Source organism: Vicugna pacos, chromosome 9, assembly GCF_048564905.1.
Source record: "Vicugna pacos chromosome 9, VicPac4, whole genome shotgun sequence".
Taxonomy (NCBI): domain Eukaryota; kingdom Metazoa; phylum Chordata; class Mammalia; order Artiodactyla; family Camelidae; genus Vicugna; species Vicugna pacos.
The window spans coordinates 77,291,895-77,311,596 of NC_132995.1; the positions used below are offsets into that span (position 1 = coordinate 77,291,895).

The window sequence follows — 19,702 nt, forward strand, 5'->3', positions numbered from 1 at the left end:
AGAAATTGATAAGATGACTATTTTCAGGGGACAAAGAGTTTAAAAGGTATTCTGCCAGTCTGGGAGCACTTGAAGATGAAAGCATTTTAAACCGTGACCGGAGCAGATCACGAGCAGAGGACGCTCTGGGGAGCAGCAGCAGGAAACAGAGCAGACAGGACTGCTGGACAAAAAGCATCGCTGAGTAATGTGACACCAGCGCTTCTCATGTTGTAACATGTATGTGCTGATTCACTTGGATCTTGTTAAAATGAAGATTCTTATTCAATAAAACCTGGACATGAACAGAAACTGCATTTCTAATGAGCTTGCAGGCAGTGTCAATACTGTTGGTCCTGGGATCCCATGGAGGAACAGGGTTCTAGAAGAGTTCTCCTCAGTTCAGGGACTTCCTCCACAACATGCACATGAGCAAGACACCCCCACTAGTGATGTCTCTCATCCCATGAAGTGACTGTAAACTGCAGCTTGAAAACGCCATGGAGATATTCTAATTTGTATTCTTCTTTCATAAAAAATTACTTTTATACATCAATAGAAACCATTAACTTCTCAAAAGTTTGTGATATAGCAAGGATAAAAATCTAACTTTTCCTAATTTAGCTATGATGCTTTAATCTTTTTGATGCCGTATCTTCCACAAAATCAAATTTTAATTAGGGCTGTCTTCACTTTTTAAAAGTGGTGTCCAGAATGTAGTAAAGTGGCTTTCAGCAAGTGTGAAGCTAGAGAGATCCTGGCCGGACAAAGACATCAGATCTAATTGTCCTCCCAGCCCTCTGACCCTCCCCTGAATCTCCTCAATAAAATGGTTTGACCTCAGCAAGAAAAGAAGAGGAAGAGGAAGAAGAAGACTGTAGTAAAGTGACAAATAGGACAAATCAGAATATAGGCCCCATAGGAACAAACTGAAAGAACTGAGATCTAGTCAGCTTTCAAGTCATCTAGTTAAGGAATAATTTAATGATCATTAAATATAAATATTAAATATACATGTATAATCATTTAATAATCATTAAATAAGAGTAACTGTTAATCACAACAGGCAAAATAAACAGAACTTCTCTAATTTATAAAATAAAGATTTAGTTACTTATGTAAGTCACACTTTTGCAAATCTTCAATATAGCAGCTCTCTTCAGTGTAGGGATGATTTTAAATGAGGTATTATTTTATAAAGACTCAAAAACTAACCTCTACAATTTATTTCTATTAATTTCCTGAATAATAGTAATTCTTATTTGTATGGTGTTTATAATATGTAAGGAAGGGTTTTATGCAATAATAAAAAGCAAAACTCCTGGGAAGCAGTGGGCCAGGTATACCTAACCGTTCACCTCCGAGGTTCCTGACATGAGAAGCAAACCTTCTTCCTCCTGATTCTATGAGCAACATTTCTCATCTCCCTGCTGCTTCTCCAACTTTTATCCAAGGAAGAGGAATGACTTATCCAATTGGTATGCTTGGAAAAAGAAACTGGGCATGCACAACTCAATCCTTTCTGTCCCCTCTTTTGGGTCCTCCTAGCAACAGAAAGGGTACATTCTAGTCTGTGTTCTATGTCATGTGGTAGACAAGAAGCCTGCTGCCATCCAGCTGAACCAGTAACAGAAGTCAGGGGGAGGTAAGTCTACCTAGGAGTGAAATACTAGGAGGCCCACAGTAACCACACATCTAAGATACATTCTCCAAGTCACCTTTTTTTAAAAAAATCAAGAATAAAGCTGACAGTCAAAAAGAGAAAGAAAAACACCATAGGATATAACTCATATGTGGAATCTAAAAAAGAGAAAGAAAAAAAGAGGACACTAGTGAACTCATCGACAAAACAGAAATAGACTTGCAGACATAGTAAATAATCTTACGGTTACCAGGGGGGAAAGGAGATGGGGAGGGATAAATTTGGGAGTTTCAGATTTGCAAATGTTAACTACTATATGTAGAAATAGACAAACAAACTTCTTCTGTGTAGCACAAGGAACTATATTAAATATCTTGTAATAACCTTTAATGAAAAATAATATGAAAACAAATATATGTGTATATACATATGCATGACTGGGACACTGTGCTGTACACCAGAAATTTATGCATTGTAACTGACTGTCAATAAAACAAATAAATATAAAAGAAATAGGTGGAATTAAAAAAAAAGAAAAAAGAATAAAGCTGACAGCTGGATCTTCTATCAGACTCTTATGTATCTCTCAGATGGCCCAGCGTGAGGAAGGGGATGAGAAAGGAATGGCTTATTGCTCCCTCCCCCGACAAATCCCAAAAATTAAGAAAAAAGACCTTCTACATGCAAGATATTAAGTAAAATTTTCCTAATTTTGTACTACATTAAATATCATAAAGAGTGGCCACGTCACCATTTAATTATTACAATACTACAATGTAACCTAAAGTCTTTGCCCTAAAATCTTACCTTAACAAAACGTTCGTATCGTGCCTTCACTATTGGATTATTTAAAATGCTTGTAGCAGTCAAGACACTTTCTCTTTTTATTTGTTCCTTATAAGCCTATGAACAACAGGACACGTTAAAATACTTGAAAACCATGCCATGAAAAATATTTCCATAATTAAAATGACACTGCACGACCAAATCCCTAGAATTAAATTATTTACTTTCTTTAAAGCAAATTAAGCTTTAAAGCAACACGGGGGGCACTGGCCACAACCTGAGTCAGCTCTGGGCTGACCAGCCGCACCAGACACCCAGCCACTAGACGCCCCAAGTCCAGGTGCGCAGCTGCCTTCTCTCCTTCCCGCTCCACGGCCACCTCCCCCGCCCCAGCTACTCCAACTGTTAATTTTCATGCTATCAAAAAGGAAAGAGTAACTTTCCACACTGCTAGAGTAATTAGTCTTCCTCTAGACTGTGGTTAGTACAAGACTGTATTAAACAAAGGAGGAAAATAATACGGAATGTCTAGTTGCCAAAAAGGTGTCAAGGGAATATCAAAAAGAAAAGAGAAAGAACAAAGACTTAAAAAAAGATCATATGTGCTCCAAGTAGCTAAAACATTCTGAGTTACAAGAGGTTCATGTCAATACAAATTATGAATTTAAGATTCAGGAATGCTCTATTTAAAACTAAAGTCTTTTGACTTGAATTTTTAAATTTACTTCTCAGAAAACAAACTTCTCACAAAATAAACATTTTTTATTTGAAATAAATTTGATTAAATAAAACCAACACAGAAGCATAAATGTGCTAATTAATGAGAAAATAGTAAATTTTCCTAAAATTTTTGAGTAAAAAATACATAGTAAACAACAGATAGTAACTGGCAATCCTAGTTTTTTAATTTATTTTTGCAATCATCAAAATATATGTTAGAATCAAATCTTTCCTTTCTTTTTTGTTCTAAAACACATACACACTCATAAAACTATTTTGTACCAACTTTAAAAAATGTTAATAAAAAGAACAGCTCAACAACAGCTCTGATGTCCTGAATGTATACCATGTGCCAGACACCACTTAAATGCCTTTTACATTTTAATCAACCTAATCCTTAATCAATTACTTAAGAGTAGAGTGATTATCCATCCTCATTTTACAGATAAGGAAACTCAGGCAAAGCAAAGTTCATTACTTGTTTAACACACGGATGTACTGCACCAGGATCCAGACGCAGGAAGTCCTGCTCCAGAGCCCACAGTACGACGCTTAACCACTGCACTACACTGCCTCTCTAAGTATTGTTACAGCTATTCACGCATGAGATTAATCGGATTGTACACAAGTAGGTAGGTTTTGGGGTGGGGAGGGTACAGCTCAGTGGCAGAGTGCATGCCTAGCCTGGGTTCAATCCCCAGCACCTTCTTAAAAGTAAATAAACAAGCCTAATTACACCTCCCAGGCCCCAAAAAAAGGAAACCCTAAGTAGACAGGTGTGAAAGCAGCCTTTGAAGGGCAGTAAGGGATTAATGAATACTTCAACGACGTCATTAAGACAGATTAAAACTTACCTGCTTCCCTTTGATGTGATCGGGAGATTTTAAGTGCTGCTGAACGGAGCTGTGCAAAGCAGGGATATACACACTGCATGCGCTACAGTGGACCGTCTCCACTTTCATCATGTGATCATCTGCAGTAACACCTACAAAAGAAACGCAGCTATCAATAAGAAAAGTGCAATTCATACATCCTTACTTGTGACAAATCAAATTTTCACTGTTTCAGTCCCATGATTATCTATACTCCTTCTTCCAAAAAACAGATCAGAATATGTAGGTTGAGTTTTTCTGCCCTATCTCATAAATCTACATATATAGATTAAAACCTATATGGATAACAGATTCAAATTATAAAGTATAATTACATTATATTTCCAAGTCGTGTTACACAATGATGCTCTGAGGCCTGTAAGTCCCGCTCCAAAGAATATTAATAAAGAAAATGAAAGTAGTATTAAAAAAAACTGACTCTGTAGTAAAATAAGAATTCCCACACTTATGAAAGTGAGCAGGTAGGAATAGGGGAAACAATGTCAAAATTGGATTCATTAGGGACAAAAATGTATGTTGGATCTTAAAAATGCTGATTGAGGTTTATCAGAGGTGAAGGTTACTTTGTATGGTTTTAATACCTATTTTATTTGTTGATTTCTGCACATCTCAACAGAATGAAGTAACAGCTTTGGCGCTCTGGCTATCCCTGTAACTCTGGCTCTCAGGAACAGTGCCTGCCACATAACAGGACCCTGATAAATACGTTGAATTGATAAATTATATGTATTGGAGTTATATCACTTTTGAAGAATCATGTATTTTTTAATGTTAAAAAAACTGACTTGGCTCTTCCTTTGGGTAATTCAATTTATCGTGACATTTGATTAAGAAAACAGCAGATAACATGTAGCTTCCATTATATGAAAAGATCTCCATGACCTCTGGTATTTCATTCTTGAAGCAACATTGTAAGGTACTAGAACTGTGGCCAGCTGTATCCATTGGTTCCACATCTGTGGATTCAACCACAGATGGAAAATAGTAATAAAAAAAAAAATTTCATAAAGTTCCAAAAAGCAAAAAATTGTGCTGGCAATTATTTACATTATGTTTACGCTGTATTAGGTATCATAAGTAATCTAGAGATGATTTAAAGTATGTGAGAGGGTATGAGTAGGTTATATACAAATACTACATTCATTTTTTTTTTTTTAAATCCCAGTCTATCCCTTCCCACCCTCTACCCCCCTGGTAACCACAAGTCTGTATTCTCTGTCCATGAGTCTATTTCTGTCCTGTATTTATGCTTTGTTTTTGTTTGTTTGTTTTTGTTTTTGTTTTTTAATGCCATTTGCAGCAACATGGATGCTCCTAGAGAATGTCATTCTAAGTGAAGTAAGCCAGAAAGAGAAAGAAAAATACCATATGAGATCGCTCATATGTGGAATCTAAAAAAATACATTCATTTTTTATAAAGGACTTGAGCATCCAGAGATTCTAGTACCTGCAGAGGGGTCCTAGAACCAGTCTCCCTCAGATAGAGAGAGACAACTGTCTGTGCAAGTGAAAGTATGAGAGAAAATGGCACTTTCTGGAAATTGAAAGTAATTCAATATGGCTGGGACACAGACTCTAAAGAAGGGACAAAAAGAAAAAGAGCAGGGCCTAGATACTGGAAAGCTTCATGTGCCACGCCTAGAAACTTTATTCGGCGGAGGATGGGGAAGCCATTGAAAATTCTCCAAGTAATAAAATCATGTAGTAGAATTAGAGATAAGAAAGACTAAAAGTAAGGAAACTTGTTAGAAAAATACTGTAATTAAAAAGAGAACAGATACAGATTTGAACAAATTCAATTTTTATCTAAAGAGGAGATAAAGAAACAGACTCAGTACATAAGTAAAACGTAGTGCTACAGACACAGTAAAGAAAGGGTAAGCACTTAATATTAACTGCACACTTCCGGCTTGGATGATAGGGCCATGTTCCAAGACGAATGAAGGAGATCTCTGTTAAGTTTTTGTTTTGCTTTCTTTATGGGGTGGGGGACACTTACGGGGAGGATAGACTTTTTGGACATGTTCATTTTGTGAGACTGCTAAAGAGAGATGTCAGCAGGCAGTTGGATGTGAGCCTGGAGTTCAGAAGAGAGATCTATGCTGAAGATACAGATGTGTAAGTAATCAATATACAGATATGAACTAAGCTGTGTAAGTAAACTGATTCATCAGGAAGGAATGCAAAGAAAGATGATGATGGTATGAATGACAGAATACTGAAAAGTAACAACTTCTAAAAGCCTGGTAGAGAAAGAAGAGCACAGGGAGTGAAAACGACAAGGGAGTGAAGAGAGAGCATGAGGGCAGAGACAGGGCAGTGGGATGTCACAGAACCCAAGGAGGAAGACAGATCCACAAACAGAGGTATCAGTGGAAAGTGCTGGGAAGACGACGACTGCAAAGAGCACACGGAAGCTGGTGTTGGTAACTCCTGTCAGAGCGGTGTCAGCACACTAGTGGTAGCAGGAAGCTGTCTACTGTGGGCGAAATAATAAATGGGAATGAAGAAATGAGACCAGTGTCGACTGTGCTTAAAGAAGTGTGTTTGTTTAAAGAGAAAGGCAGGTTTTAGAGGAAGCAGTGCCTATGTTTTTCTTTTCTTTTGGAGTTTTTAAAACACTTGTGCTTGTTTATTTGTTTTTAAGGTAAGCATAAGCTTCAGAGACAGAATCAAAAGAGAAGGAAAGAAAAAAAAAAGAGAAGAAAAGACTGAAAAACAGCAGAGTTCACCATTTGACCAAAAGTCCTTAAAAAGACGAGAAGGAATAAGAGACACAGGACACACAGGAGTACAGCCGGCCCTCTGCATCCGTGGATGCTGGAGAGCCAGCTATGGGACCTGCGCATCTGCAGATTTTGGTACCCACAGTGAGCCCCAGAACCAGTCTTTCTCAGATACTGAGAGACAACTGTATCTTCCGTCTAGAGGCAAAGCTGATTTTTCCCGTATGAAGGAAATGAAGTGAAAGCAATGAGGGTAGGTGAATCTGCAAGCATGAGAATAGGAACCAGACGAACTCATTTCTGATGACCCACTCAGACCTCCCACATACGACTCTGTACTGTGTCACTCTAATGGGCATCATTTACACTGAAGCAGGTTATGGTATATGAAATATACATGTAAATTTCTAAAATAATTTGTTTAAATACATACCTTCCATGACATCTTTTTCAATTATTTTGACTACTTCTGTTTGATTATTTGTCTGTTGCTTACGAATAGATGTTTTTTTAAACTTATTAACCATACATTCCTAGAAAACAAAACAGAATGCAAACAGTTTTCAGTGGGCATGCAGTGCATGCCTGGCACCATGCCTGGCCTATGGAAGATAATGACATCTGTTACAAAAGAATAAATGTTCTCAAGGAGCTTACAATTTAGCTGAAAAGACTATTACAAAGTAGCAGGAAACTACAAAAAGTATTTACTTTTCAAAACATATTTTAAGCATATATAGAGAGATCTAAGCCAGCTAGAACAGCCAAGAAACCCTCTCAGGGCAGGTCCATACTTGAGTTCTAAACGACAGTTAGGAACCAGTCAGTGAGCACAATTACAGAAAGAAATCTTAACTAAGGGACACAGTTCCACAAGGTTGCAGAGGAGTGAGTGCTCACTGTACTTCTAACCTTCTAACAATCCCGTCTCTTTTGCCCGAATTAATTCTATATACACAGTTAGCAGTCCAGCTCCAGCCCTGGCTCCAGCTATCCTCCCCTTCTTTAAGCCCCTTCTGCCTACATGATGGCTCTTGGCCCTTCCGCCTAACAGTGCGACCTATGTATGAGGGCACTCCATTTCCAGTTAGTTCACGGAGGGCCCATGTCTCCAGTGCCTGCAGAGCGCCTCTGGAAGGTACTTAAGGAAACACTGCTGGACTGATGCCCACGTCCTGATAATACAAAGGACACTAAACATACACCAGAATCTCTGGCTCTGAATCTGGACTTCCATTTACTGAAAGAGCCAATGAACTGCTGAGAGCATGATCTTTTAAGATAAAAAGGAGTTGTTATAAGGCTCAAACGAAATATGAAGAAAAGTACCCAGCACAACACCAGGTACCTAGAAGACTGTTAATACATCACAGCTGATTCTACATCAATAAACAGTTGTTAGAGGAATTCTTTTCCTGACAGCTCTGCCAGAAACTACTGTGAAAAATATAAAATATTCTCTCAAATAACAAATCTAAAATCTATAAAAGAGGAATTCACAACTACTTCTAAGCTAATTTTAAAACAACTCTTTCTTTAAGTGAATAGTAAATTAAATTTTTAGAACACAAAATGAGAGAAAGATGGGAAACTATGAAAAAATTAGAAATTCAAATACCAGATAAAGTGCTTCTCACTTCAAAAAGAGATACTTACATGCAAAAACTCCATAACTACTTTATCAAATTTGGTTTGTTTCTGAATATGATCTAGTGTTTCCTGGTGTGAAGAACTTTCCAGATGCAGTTCAATATCTTTTTCCTCAAATGTTCGAAATTTACAAAATGAACATGTAAATGCCATCCTGTAAAGAATAAAAAGTTTTCCTTTAAATATTACCTTATTTACTTAGAAGGAGTTCGTAAGACTATACTAATGAAATTAATTTTACCAGCCTAAATTATTTCCTTTCTTCCATTTGGTGGTTGATTTAAATTTAGCTTAAGTCAGAAGAAAAACAGTATTTCTTTAAGTGACTGTCTGGACAACACTGTCACTGGCATTTCTGGCCCACGCTGGAGCTTCTGGATATAAAAGATGGAATCAGTGGGTCTCCTCAATCTATTCCTAAACTATCCCCTTCAAGCCTAGATCAGCTAGAAAGTCAAAGCAAACGTCCAGAAATACCAAGTTCCAAAGCTCCACTACTTACTTTGTACTCTATTCCACCCTCAAGCTTCCAAACCACTTAAGTATTATCAACAAAACCAAGTGGAACACCAGACGACTATAATTATAATTCACTCTGTTGGAACTCTTGGGTGATCAAAAGTCCCGCCCCTGTGTAGTACTTAGGATGACTAACAGGCCTGGACTGGACAAATGCACTCATTTGGAAGCTCAGGAGCCACTCCAGAATGAATCTCCCCTTTTCTTCCCATTTAATTGTTCCTACCTTATATATTCGTGTTACTTCCCTTCCCTTACGACAATAGTTTCCTAACTGGCTTCTCTGTCTTTCATCTCCATTTTCCAGTTAATTCCTTACAACACTATTACATTTATGTCCCCGGGTGAGAGCACAGGGTCTGGACTCTTGCTCGTACTCCTACCTGGAAGTCATCTCCTGTGAAACTACTTTCCCCTCCCCCTTTGGCACCCTTCACCAGGTACTGCTGTCTGCCTGCTCCTCTCATACACCCATCCCTTTCCCCCAGGCTCCCTCACTCTTCCAGTCTCTTTGTTCTATTGGAAGTATTCAAATGTCCAGAAAGAACGATCACAAGAATACTTATTCACCGCCAATCTCTTGTCCTCCTAACTCCAAGTAGAACCGCTCTAGTAAATTAATTTTAGATTATTTTAAAGGAGTCTTATACTAAAATGACAATTTAACTGAACTGACATTCTTTTGGTTATGTCTAGAGGTTTATGTTTAGAGTTAGAGAGAAAACCAGCTAAACGAATAAGTTCAGTTCTTTCATTTTCTCCAAACCACATCATTTATCATATTAATATGGATATATCATGTCCAAATCTATAATTCTAATGGGGAAAGTATTCACAGGGTCATTCAACAGAAGAATCATCTTTGGACTCCTATGCATTTGATACAAAGTGTTCATTTCAGTTTACTTCCTCACGGAAGTAACTAAGCCCGTTAACCCTGTCAAAGGAAGGGATTACTCTCTCTGCCTCATAACAGAGATGATCACAAGGATCAAGGACCGTTTCCTCTTAAAACTAGAACTTCTTTTTATAGGCTAATTCTTTTTTTTTTTTTGAGGGGGAGGTAATTAGGTTTATTTACTTGTTTATTTTTAATGGAGGCACTGGGATTGAACCCAGGACCTCGTGCATGCTAAGCGTGCACCCTTATCACTGAGCTATACCCTCCTCCCTATAAGCTAATTCTTAATAAGCTTAAATCTGTTGTTTCTCGGGACCCAGCAAACAAGGAGGAACAGAAAACGCAGAGGAAAAGGTTATTAAAGCTGGACGCAAGGATTACAGAAGTAACACTAAGCAAACTGCTGTCAAAGACAGACTAAACAAAAAAATCTGAGGATTCAGAAGCAACTAAATTTCCTTTTACTACATTTTACATAAATAAATCCAATATATCCCGAAACAAAGAGTATCCTGTTTAATATGAAAAGAAACTCATACACTACTAAAATATCTCCATGGAATAATTTGCAGGTTCTTCTCTTAAAATGTTGTATTTGAACTAAGATATAAGATAAAGTTTTAGACATCCAGAAAATTCACTTACATGAAATATTTCATTCCCTTCACACTATACAAACAAGTTAACTTTTAAAGAGCAAAACTATTCTGAATAGGAAATACACTAAATTAATTTTTTTAATTTATATTCTTAATTTTCCTAGCATAAGCAGTACCTGGGCAAATTTCACAGAAAAAAAAAAAAGAAAACTATATCAATTATTCCCCTTTTTAAAAATTGCCTAATTATCTTTTTTTCCTGTACATAATTTCATCCTGTACATATACCTTTCTATTTTGCCTGCGTTTTCTCCAAGTTATGACAGGCGTTGTAAACTTTATTTTTAACAGTGGTCTAAGAGGCCACACAAAGGGATGTGTCAAATCTTACATATACTTAATCTCTCTCTGTCACTGGTATTTGTCTCATGTTTGGAGCTATTATAAATAATTGTAATGGGCATCTTTTTCAATTAAACTCCTCTATATTTTTAGATTACTTTCTTGGAGAAATTAATGAATATTAAAAAATTCTAGACATTTTTCAAAACTGCTATTGCTTCCCAGTAGTGTTAACATCATACAGTCACCAGCAAATTGTAATGGCGTTCTTTGATTATATCCCAGTTGGTAAGTCTCTATTTCTTTTTCCTCATGAACAAAATGCCGTACTATTATTAAAATTTTCAGTTTATTTAACTTACAGTGAGCTTCAACATTGTCCCTAAAATTATTAACTGGCTGCTCTTCCTTCACTAAATTCTACATTGAGCATCTTCTTGTCTTCCTTTTTAGAAAAGTCTGGTTGAGTAATATTTATGTAACTTGATTAATCATTTCTCACATTTATATTTTCCAAGTCTGTTTGCTTTCAAGTTTAAAATTTTATTTAAACAAATCTAGTCATCATTTCCTTTGTAATTTATTCTATAGCTTTTGAGCCTAGAAGCTGATAACTAACCCTATAAGACTATCATTATGTCTCCATGTAGTCAATCTCAGGAAGACTGCAGTCTTCTTCATGCTATGACATGTGTTTATTTTTCAGAATACTGTATGTCTAGGTATTTGTTATTTTAGGGTTACCACCGTGAATGGGATCTCTTTTTCCTTAACTCTCCTAAGCAGTTACTGCATCCACAAGTTCTGCACCCACGGGATTCACCAGCCTCAGATGAAACACCAGGTAAACAAACTCTACCCAGTTCCAAAAGGCAAACGCTGAATTTGCCACACACAAGCAACTATTCACGTCGCATCTGCACCATATTAGGTATCACAGGAAATGCAGACACGGTTTATACTGTATGGAAAGACGTGCGTAGGTTAGATGCAAATACTATGTCATTTTACATAAGGGACTTGAGAATCTTCAGATTTCGGTATTCGTGGGGTTGGGGGTGGGATGGGGGTTAAGGTAGGAAGGGTGGTGGTCCTCGATCCAATCCACTGTGGATACCGACAGATAACTGAAAATACCAAAACTCAAAATCATTTCTATGTATCTTTAATCAAACCTTCTAATTTGACTCTCAGGAATTTTCCACATTCTAATTGATACATCTGCCTTTTCTAGGAAGTGGTTTCTTAATGAGTCCAACCTTCTGACTGTACTAAGCACAAACCTGTATCCATCCCCGTACTTCTCACTGTTCTTCTCTCTCCTGCGCCTTTGTTTCTCCCGCCGAGCTTCAATTCGTCGTTTTTCTTCTTCTTCATTTTTCGGGTCAGTTTTTGCTAGGGGATCAGACAAAAAGGTTAAAACCAAAAATCATTCTTTCATTCTCCTTTTCCAGTCCCCAGTTCACAAATTACAGACATACCAGATTTACTGGGCAGTTGTTATCTAAACTGAACTCACCAGGAAAATCAGAGTTTGAGATTACTCAGTATTTCTGAAACTTCATTCATCTGAATAAGATCATCATGAATTTTACCAAATTTACTTCTCATCATATGCTATTATTTGCTACATACTTTTCTCTAAATCTGCTCATTTTTTCTTATCTTCATTTTTAGCAGTAATATCCAAATCACCTAAAATCATTCTGAATATCACACTAGGGAAACACTGAAGTAACCTGCCCATGCATGAAAAGTAGAAAAACAACAAACAGAGAGCCTTGGATGCAAAAACTCATTTATTACAGTAGCTCTCCCAAAATTTCTTAAAATGTATAAACTCTAAAATAAAAGCTGGTTCTTCCTCTTATTCTTAAAACATGTCTTAATGTGAATATAATAAAGTAATAAAATACACAGTGTAAAATGTACTATTTTAACCATTTCAAAGTGTACAATTTAGTGGCATTACGTACATCACGATGTGCATCATCACTATTTAGTTCCAGAACTTTTTAATCATTCCAAAGGGAAACCCCATATCTATTAAGCAGTCACTACCCACTTACTCTATCCCAAAGCACCTGGTAAAGTTACCAATCCACACTCTGTCTCTACAGATTTCCCTATTCTGGATATTTCATATAAACAGAAGCATACAGTATGTGGCCTTTCTTGTGTGGCTTCTTTTATTTAACATGATGTTTTCAAGGTTCATCCATGTGTTGGACCATGGATCAGTATCTCCTTCCTTCTTATGGCTGAGTAATATTCCACTATGCGAATAAACCACATTGTTTCCATCCATTCATCTGCTGATGAACATCTGGACTGTTTCCACCATTTGGCTATTGTGAATAATGCTACTATAAACGTAAGTGGACAAGCTTTTGTTTGAGTACTTCTTTCCAGTTCTTTGAAGTATGTATCTAGGAGTGGGACTGCTGGGTCACACAGTCAGTCTGTTTAATCACTGAGGAACCACCAAGTTGTTCCCCACAGCAGCTGTGCCATTTTACACTCCCACCAGTAACGTGCAAAGCTTCTAATTTCTCCACATCCTTGTCAATACTTCTTTTCTTTTTCATTTTTTTTTATTAAGGCCATCAGCTTCACATGGTGTGAAGTGGTACCTCACTGTATTAAAAGAAAGAAAAAGGTTCTTTCTTATGGTACATTTAATTTTAGACTTAAAAGAACTCATCTGCCCTCAAAACTTTCCTTTAATGCATTATTTATCCTTTGGGATTAACTTTGGAAAAAATATCTAATACAAAATCATGAATACCTGGGGATTCATAAACTCAACAGTAAATACATACTAAGTTCCTGCTATGTATACAGCGGGATGTTTCAAAACAATATAAAATCAATACCTTAAAATTCAGTATCTAGAATTTCCTCATTTTATAGGAACTTAAATGTTAAAACATTCTTACTTCACTAACCATTTTCAATATCCTCATTCAGTTTCCCTCAAACCCTCACTCAATGGAGAAGCTACCTGTATATGACCTTAAACTAGAAACAATTTCATTTCCCTTCCATGTGCTAAAGCTATGATATATGTTGAACCTCTAGCCAAATGACTGAATATGGTTCCTTTCCTACTGCTTTTCAACAAATCATACAGTCTACACGTACCACAGTGTAGCAAGACTTCTAACTCCTGAGTAAGAAGCAGGTATCTTTCAGAATGCCCACCTCACACCTGACAGTGAAAGTGTGATTTGACCACAGAACTTTGGCTTCATTCTATCCTCAAGTTTTATTAAAAAGGAAAAACAAAAAGTTGGGTCACAGATATCCGCTTTAGCGGATCAGTTTCTGTATCAAACTCTGCAATGTTTATTTAACTACACCTGCAAAATATATCTTTGAAATGCACCCCAAGAGGATCAATTGAATTGCCTACTCTAGTAATATTGGTAAATAACAGTCTATCAATTAGCACAGTTATCCCTACTAAAGCGCACTTTATTAACTTAGTATCAGGCGTCCAGAATTCCAGAATACTGTTATTTTTAAAAACAATATAGATGTCAAATGCAAAGCATGGCAGAAAAGTAGATTTAAGGATAGTATTTAAGCCGCTCCTGAGTTTTGTATTATAGCTTATAATTTTGAGGAAAGAACCCAACATTTGTAATTTCAATTAATTTTTCAGATACAGTAAAATGTCTGTAATGTAATTATTTTAAAAAGTTGTTTTTAAAAAGGAAAAAAATAATACAAAGTAATTTCCTGTCACAATCACATGGAGGTTTAAGTGAAGGGTTTCTACAGCAAGACCTGCCCTGGAGCAGACCCTGACTTTGCATTTACTGGTTGTTTGACCTGGGCAGCAAGTTTACTTATCTGCTTTGTGCCTATTCTTCCAGCTACAGAGGGTCTGGTATGCACACCTCTACCTGAGCAGGCTGATGTGAGAATTACATAAGTAATGCCCACCATGCCTTTTAAACAGTGCCCAGTGCACAGTAAGCGTTCAGTTAAGTGCTAGCTTACTATTAGTAACAATTACTACAATCCCACTTCTGTCAAGTTGGATACACACATTAATCCCGAAGCAGTTTAAAAAGAGATGAAATTAAAGAAACAAAATAAACACACGATCAGTACCAAAAACATCAGGCTTTGAACAACTATAATTATTATGCAGTTTGTCCACATAAACATGAAAAAATTATCTGAAAGCATCAAGTCAAAAAAACAAACAGTAGCGTGAGCCACAGCAATTACATGTCCTTACTTACTGGGCGACTTGCTGAGGCTCGTCTTCTCCACGGGCTTTGCCAGCTTGGGTTTCTTGACAAAGGTCCCACTAGGCTTATTAAATGGTTGCATCATTTTTCTCTTTATTCCTCTTGCAGCAGCAACTGTCACATTGGTGGGTTTGTTTTGATAGTCAACAACAATTCCAGGTCTATGAATGCTTCCAAAATCACTCATATGCTGCAAATTTGTGAAATCAAGAAATATAAGCATAATATCCAAAGATAGAGTATGAATTCATAAAAAATTTACATGTCATCTACATAAAAATTTCCTGAAAATTCCTCAGAATGTAACTAAATTTCACATGTTCACTCTGAATAAGTATACTGAAAAACTTTGTAAATTATTACATGAACTCAAATCCAGTGAATTAGCATTTTTATTTCCAGTAGAACAAATATTGTATTTCCTACCTATTTTTGATTCTTACAATTCAAAATTACTTGAGATCATAAACAACGTATGTGCCTGTCAGAATGTTACCACTTGTACAACTCTCTGACAACTCCTCTTCAGAGTTCCTAATCGATGTTTTCCCATGAAAAGACCTTAAAAGAAATCTTTATTTTACTAAAACCTGACCTAAAACTAAAACACAAAGATGACCATATTTGAAGTTTGAAGTTACAAAAAAGATCTAGAAATCATTTAGGATTTCTCCCTGCTGAAAAAGGGATGAGAAGGCGAGATGGAACACAGTATGAAATAGGAGAGTTAAAGCATAACCATGCATCAACTTCCAAGACACACTTCAGATAAAGAATTGCATCTGACGTTCCATTCACATTCTTACCTAGAGAAACATACTCTGACCCAGAAGCCCAAGAAACAAAAGTTTACAAATGAAGAGTCATACTACCAAACGACTCTTTGTGTCCCTTCCTCTTCTCTTGTCATTAACAAAATCCACTACACCAGGAGGCCACATGTCCACAGAAATTTATTCTGCTAACCTTACTTTTAGAAGATAAAGATTGAGGAGTAATCTGAAGAGAAGGATCCAATGGGAATTGTACAAGTGAAGATTAAAAAAGAAAGCCCTGCTGGTTCATCTACTTCGTTAACAGGAGGACAGAAAGAAAAGCCCATTCAGACTAGAAGGTGAAGACAAAGCACAGGAGTACTGTTCTTCCATTGTGAAAACAAAGTGGATACTTTAAGTCTCACTAAGAAAAAAATCACTTGCCTACAGTAATATATAGCACAGAAAATAAATAGCAAGTGTTTTCCAAATTTTCAAACTGGAATAGATTTTCAATTTCAAAACCCAAAGCCTATTATCTGAACCATTTTCAGTTAATCTACAATCACAAAGTATGGTGGAGCAGCAATGTGCCCGTTGCTCACATTTGTGTGTTAGGCTAAGGAATGCCTGTCTCACCTGGTAGACTTGAGCAAATTGTGTTCTCAGGTCATTCACACAGTCACATCAGAAAAGTCTCCATTAATTATCCATTAAAGGTGCAATGCATTTTACATATGTAAAGAATAACTGTTATAAATGCAAAATTTCTACACAAGTATGATACACTACACTGATGTACCAAAGGCTAATAATGGACAGTCAAAAATGTGTGCCCTACTACATTTATATCATAAGTACTTTCCTCTGCAAAGAGAGTAAGAGCAACTGACTTAAAAAAACAAACAAAAAAAACCATTTCTTACATTATGGAAAAAAATACAATATTCTTTATAAGATCAACCTACATAATAACTCCACCATCTACATACACTTACTGGGTAAAATTTCATGTAAGTCAAGCTACCTAAGAATGTAAAGCATAATCTTTATACTATAAATCCTGAAATTAAATACTTGAAGACTAGTGTATGTACTTATTTAAGCAGCAATTTACAAAATATTACTTCCTAGAAAGAAGCCATAGACATTTGTTCAGGGAGGAAATTATTTCTCATAGAAAAACTAGTGACACAGGTAAAACAGACCATCCAGTGACAGGACCTGCTGCAGGAGGGTGAGTTAACGGAAGTGTACTGACCGTGAATCCTCTACAACCTACTATGCATCTCAACTTCTTCACCAGGTAAGCATGGCTGAGCTCCCCTCATCTATCACCAACTTTTAGTCTCTTGTGTTTAATGTGAAATATGAAGCTTTGAAGAAATTCTACATGCTGGAGTTTGGCAGCAAAGTATACACATTTTATCATACATTGCACCTTTAACCTACTCAGAAACTCCAAAAGGGTTTATTACCTTTATAATAATCCAAGAACTGTCCCACCAGCAAAACTGCTAGTGTTGACAAGGAAAAGTGCAACTCCTTTTAACCCCTTTTAGACCAAATCTAATATCCTCACCTTTTTAATAAAGGGAGATTTGGCAAAACTTCATGAACAATCATCTCACGCTGCCACGTATTTTCTGAGGTGCTTGAAAAACGTTTACAGGCAACCTAAAAATTATGCTTACAACTCAGCTCTTGCTTCAAAATACACTGGGATGAACAGTGTTTACTCTGTTGAAAACCATGGTCTTGAAAGGGTTTAAAAGAGTGACTAGTGAAAAGAATCTGGAAAGATTCTGTTGTACTTACTCCTCGGCCTCGGCCTCTGCCTGTTGATGGTCCTCCAAAAGCATCATAGTTTCTGCTTCCAAACGTACTCTCAGGATAAGCAGGCGTTCCTCTCCCCCGAGAGCCTACAGGTGCAGGCTTCATGTGGGGTGAAGAAAAACCGCTGCAGGAAGAGTAACTCTCTCTTCCTCTGTCCTCCATAAACCCAGGCCTCAATTTTGAACGGGAGTAAGGTGCTTCCCAGCTAGACCCGCCCTGGTTTCTACCTCCGAAAGAGTCAAGGCTATTCCGGTAGGAGCTCTCAAAGCGACCACCATAACTACCTCCGAAGCGGCTTTGTTCGGGCTCATTAAAACCATAGCCAGATCTGTACAGATCTCGCCCACCCAGAGAAGACCTGGAGTCGTAAGACTCATAAGGTCCAAACCTGGAAGAGTTGCACAGTGAGGGAAAAAACAAAAGTAAGCTTACTAATGTTAGACAATTCAAAAGACAAATTATTAGATGACATTTATCAACTAAAATTCATTTATACCGTACTGGTTTGCACAGTTCTACTTTGGTTCATACTTGATTAGGGCTGGGCAGTTCAACATGAGCCCAGATAGAAAGCTATCTGAGTCAGCGTTTAAATATGAATTGAGTTAAACCTTAGCTTCAAAATCGGCTTTTGGCAGCTTTTCTATTTTATTTAAAAGAAAAGATTTGTCTGTCATTATTTAAGCCCAGCCCTAGTCTTGAAAAAGTCATTTGCTAAAGTTCACAAACTACTCAAACTTTCTTTGAATGCATCCCTAATATTGGAAAATACAAAATATTTACATTATTTTGGCTTTCAATAGGGACACAAATTGAAGACTACACAGATGTAGGTTATTTGTGACATAAAAGAGATCCTTTTGCACTCCCAGTAATCTCTATCACAAAACTGCTTCATTGTGTCTATAGCAGTCAAAATTTGGAGAATTATCTCTGGTTATAAAAATCTGTGGCTAAGGTCAATAACCAATCCTCAGTTTTCACTTGTAGACTCATAAATCTAACGATTCTGAAAGGATAAGCACATAAAATAGAAAATAAAAGACCACCAACATATACCCTCTGCATATGAATTTTCAAAGCAGATTAGAAAGAATACATTTTATAATGTCTTCAATTACTTGAAAAATTATTCCCTAGGAGGAAACTAAAACTACTCTAAAAAAGGGAGCGCACAGTCTCCTCAAGGTTGTAATAGTCAACAAAAGAAGCAAATCATCATACTTCTCACAAAGCATTGAGTACAGAAGTTGCGTGTTACCTTACAACATAGGTTTATAAAGGCCCATGATCACACGTGAGATAAATGGTAACAACTACACAGTTTAAGCACGTTACATTGACAATGTAATAGAGCAATAATTGATACGGTAAAACATTAAATGTGTTCATTACTTCAATCGTCTACAGATCACTACTTCTGAATCCTAGTAACCATATAAAAATTATTCTTCTTTCCAACTACATTTTTCAAAACATCTATCACATAAGCAAAATTGTAATCTGTTTATTTTCTTGATTTTTCTCTACTATAAACCATAAAAGCAGAAAGAAAGAAAACATCATTCAGTCCATCTTTAAAGAATCCAGATCCTTCACTTTACAAAGAAGGACAATAGTTTCAAATGTGTCCTAACTAGCTTTACTTGTATTTAGTAGGAATCTTTGTGCCTCAAAAAGTAGACCCCCTCGGCCTGCAATGTGCTCACCCCAGAGCCTGCAGTAGCTCAGCTAGGTTGAAGCCTTAACAGCATCGACAGTGAAATAAAGCACCACCCAAACTCTAGTGCGTTAAAATAAACAAAGGTACAGACTCAGGGCTTTAATATGATCCGAGCCTAGAGCACAAGTCTGTGGTGTAAGTAGTACCTGCCGATAAACAGCCTAGGTGGGATTTAAAGAACATTTTTATTATTATGATATGCTCTTGTAACTTACTTTAAAATTAAAATTAAAAGAATCACCTGTCTTAAATGTTTCTTAGAAACTGAATGTAGCTAGATTGGCTCAGTTAAATCCATTCTAGTCAAAACCTGCTTTGCTGCTTTAGAGAGTACCCCACATTAGGAAAGATTTTTTTGAAAATCAT

The 19,702-nt window shown here is 36.7% G+C and overlaps 1 protein-coding gene and 1 long non-coding RNA gene across 5 annotated transcripts in view; one reads left to right on the top strand and one right to left on the bottom strand.

Moving 5' to 3' along the window:
* ZNF326 (zinc finger protein 326) overlaps nt 1-19,702 on the bottom strand; it is a 36,157-nt gene that overhangs the window by 5,108 nt on the left and 11,347 nt on the right. For 2 of the 4 annotated variants that reach the window (XM_072968273.1, XM_072968274.1), the window contains 6 exons: nt 15,014-15,212; nt 12,041-12,152; nt 8,403-8,550; nt 7,180-7,279; nt 3,982-4,112; nt 2,429-2,524 (listed from right to left, as the gene is read on the bottom strand). In XM_072968273.1, the coding sequence (XP_072824374.1) occupies nt 2,429-2,524; nt 3,982-4,112; nt 7,180-7,279; nt 8,403-8,550; nt 12,041-12,152; nt 15,014-15,209 (783 nt within the window). In that variant the 5' untranslated portion in view covers nt 15,210-15,212. Of the gene's footprint in view, nt 1-2,428; nt 2,525-3,981; nt 4,113-7,179; nt 7,280-8,402; nt 8,551-12,040; nt 12,153-15,013; nt 15,213-17,595; nt 18,002-19,702 lie in introns of all 4 variants that reach the window. The other 2 variants (XM_072968271.1, XM_072968272.1) reach the window with 2 other exon arrangements.
* LOC140698315 (uncharacterized) lies at nt 1,451-7,203 on the top strand. Its single transcript, XR_012076059.1, has 3 exons — nt 1,451-1,624; nt 3,573-3,759; nt 6,668-7,203. It is a non-coding gene; the product is annotated as an uncharacterized lncRNA (long non-coding RNA).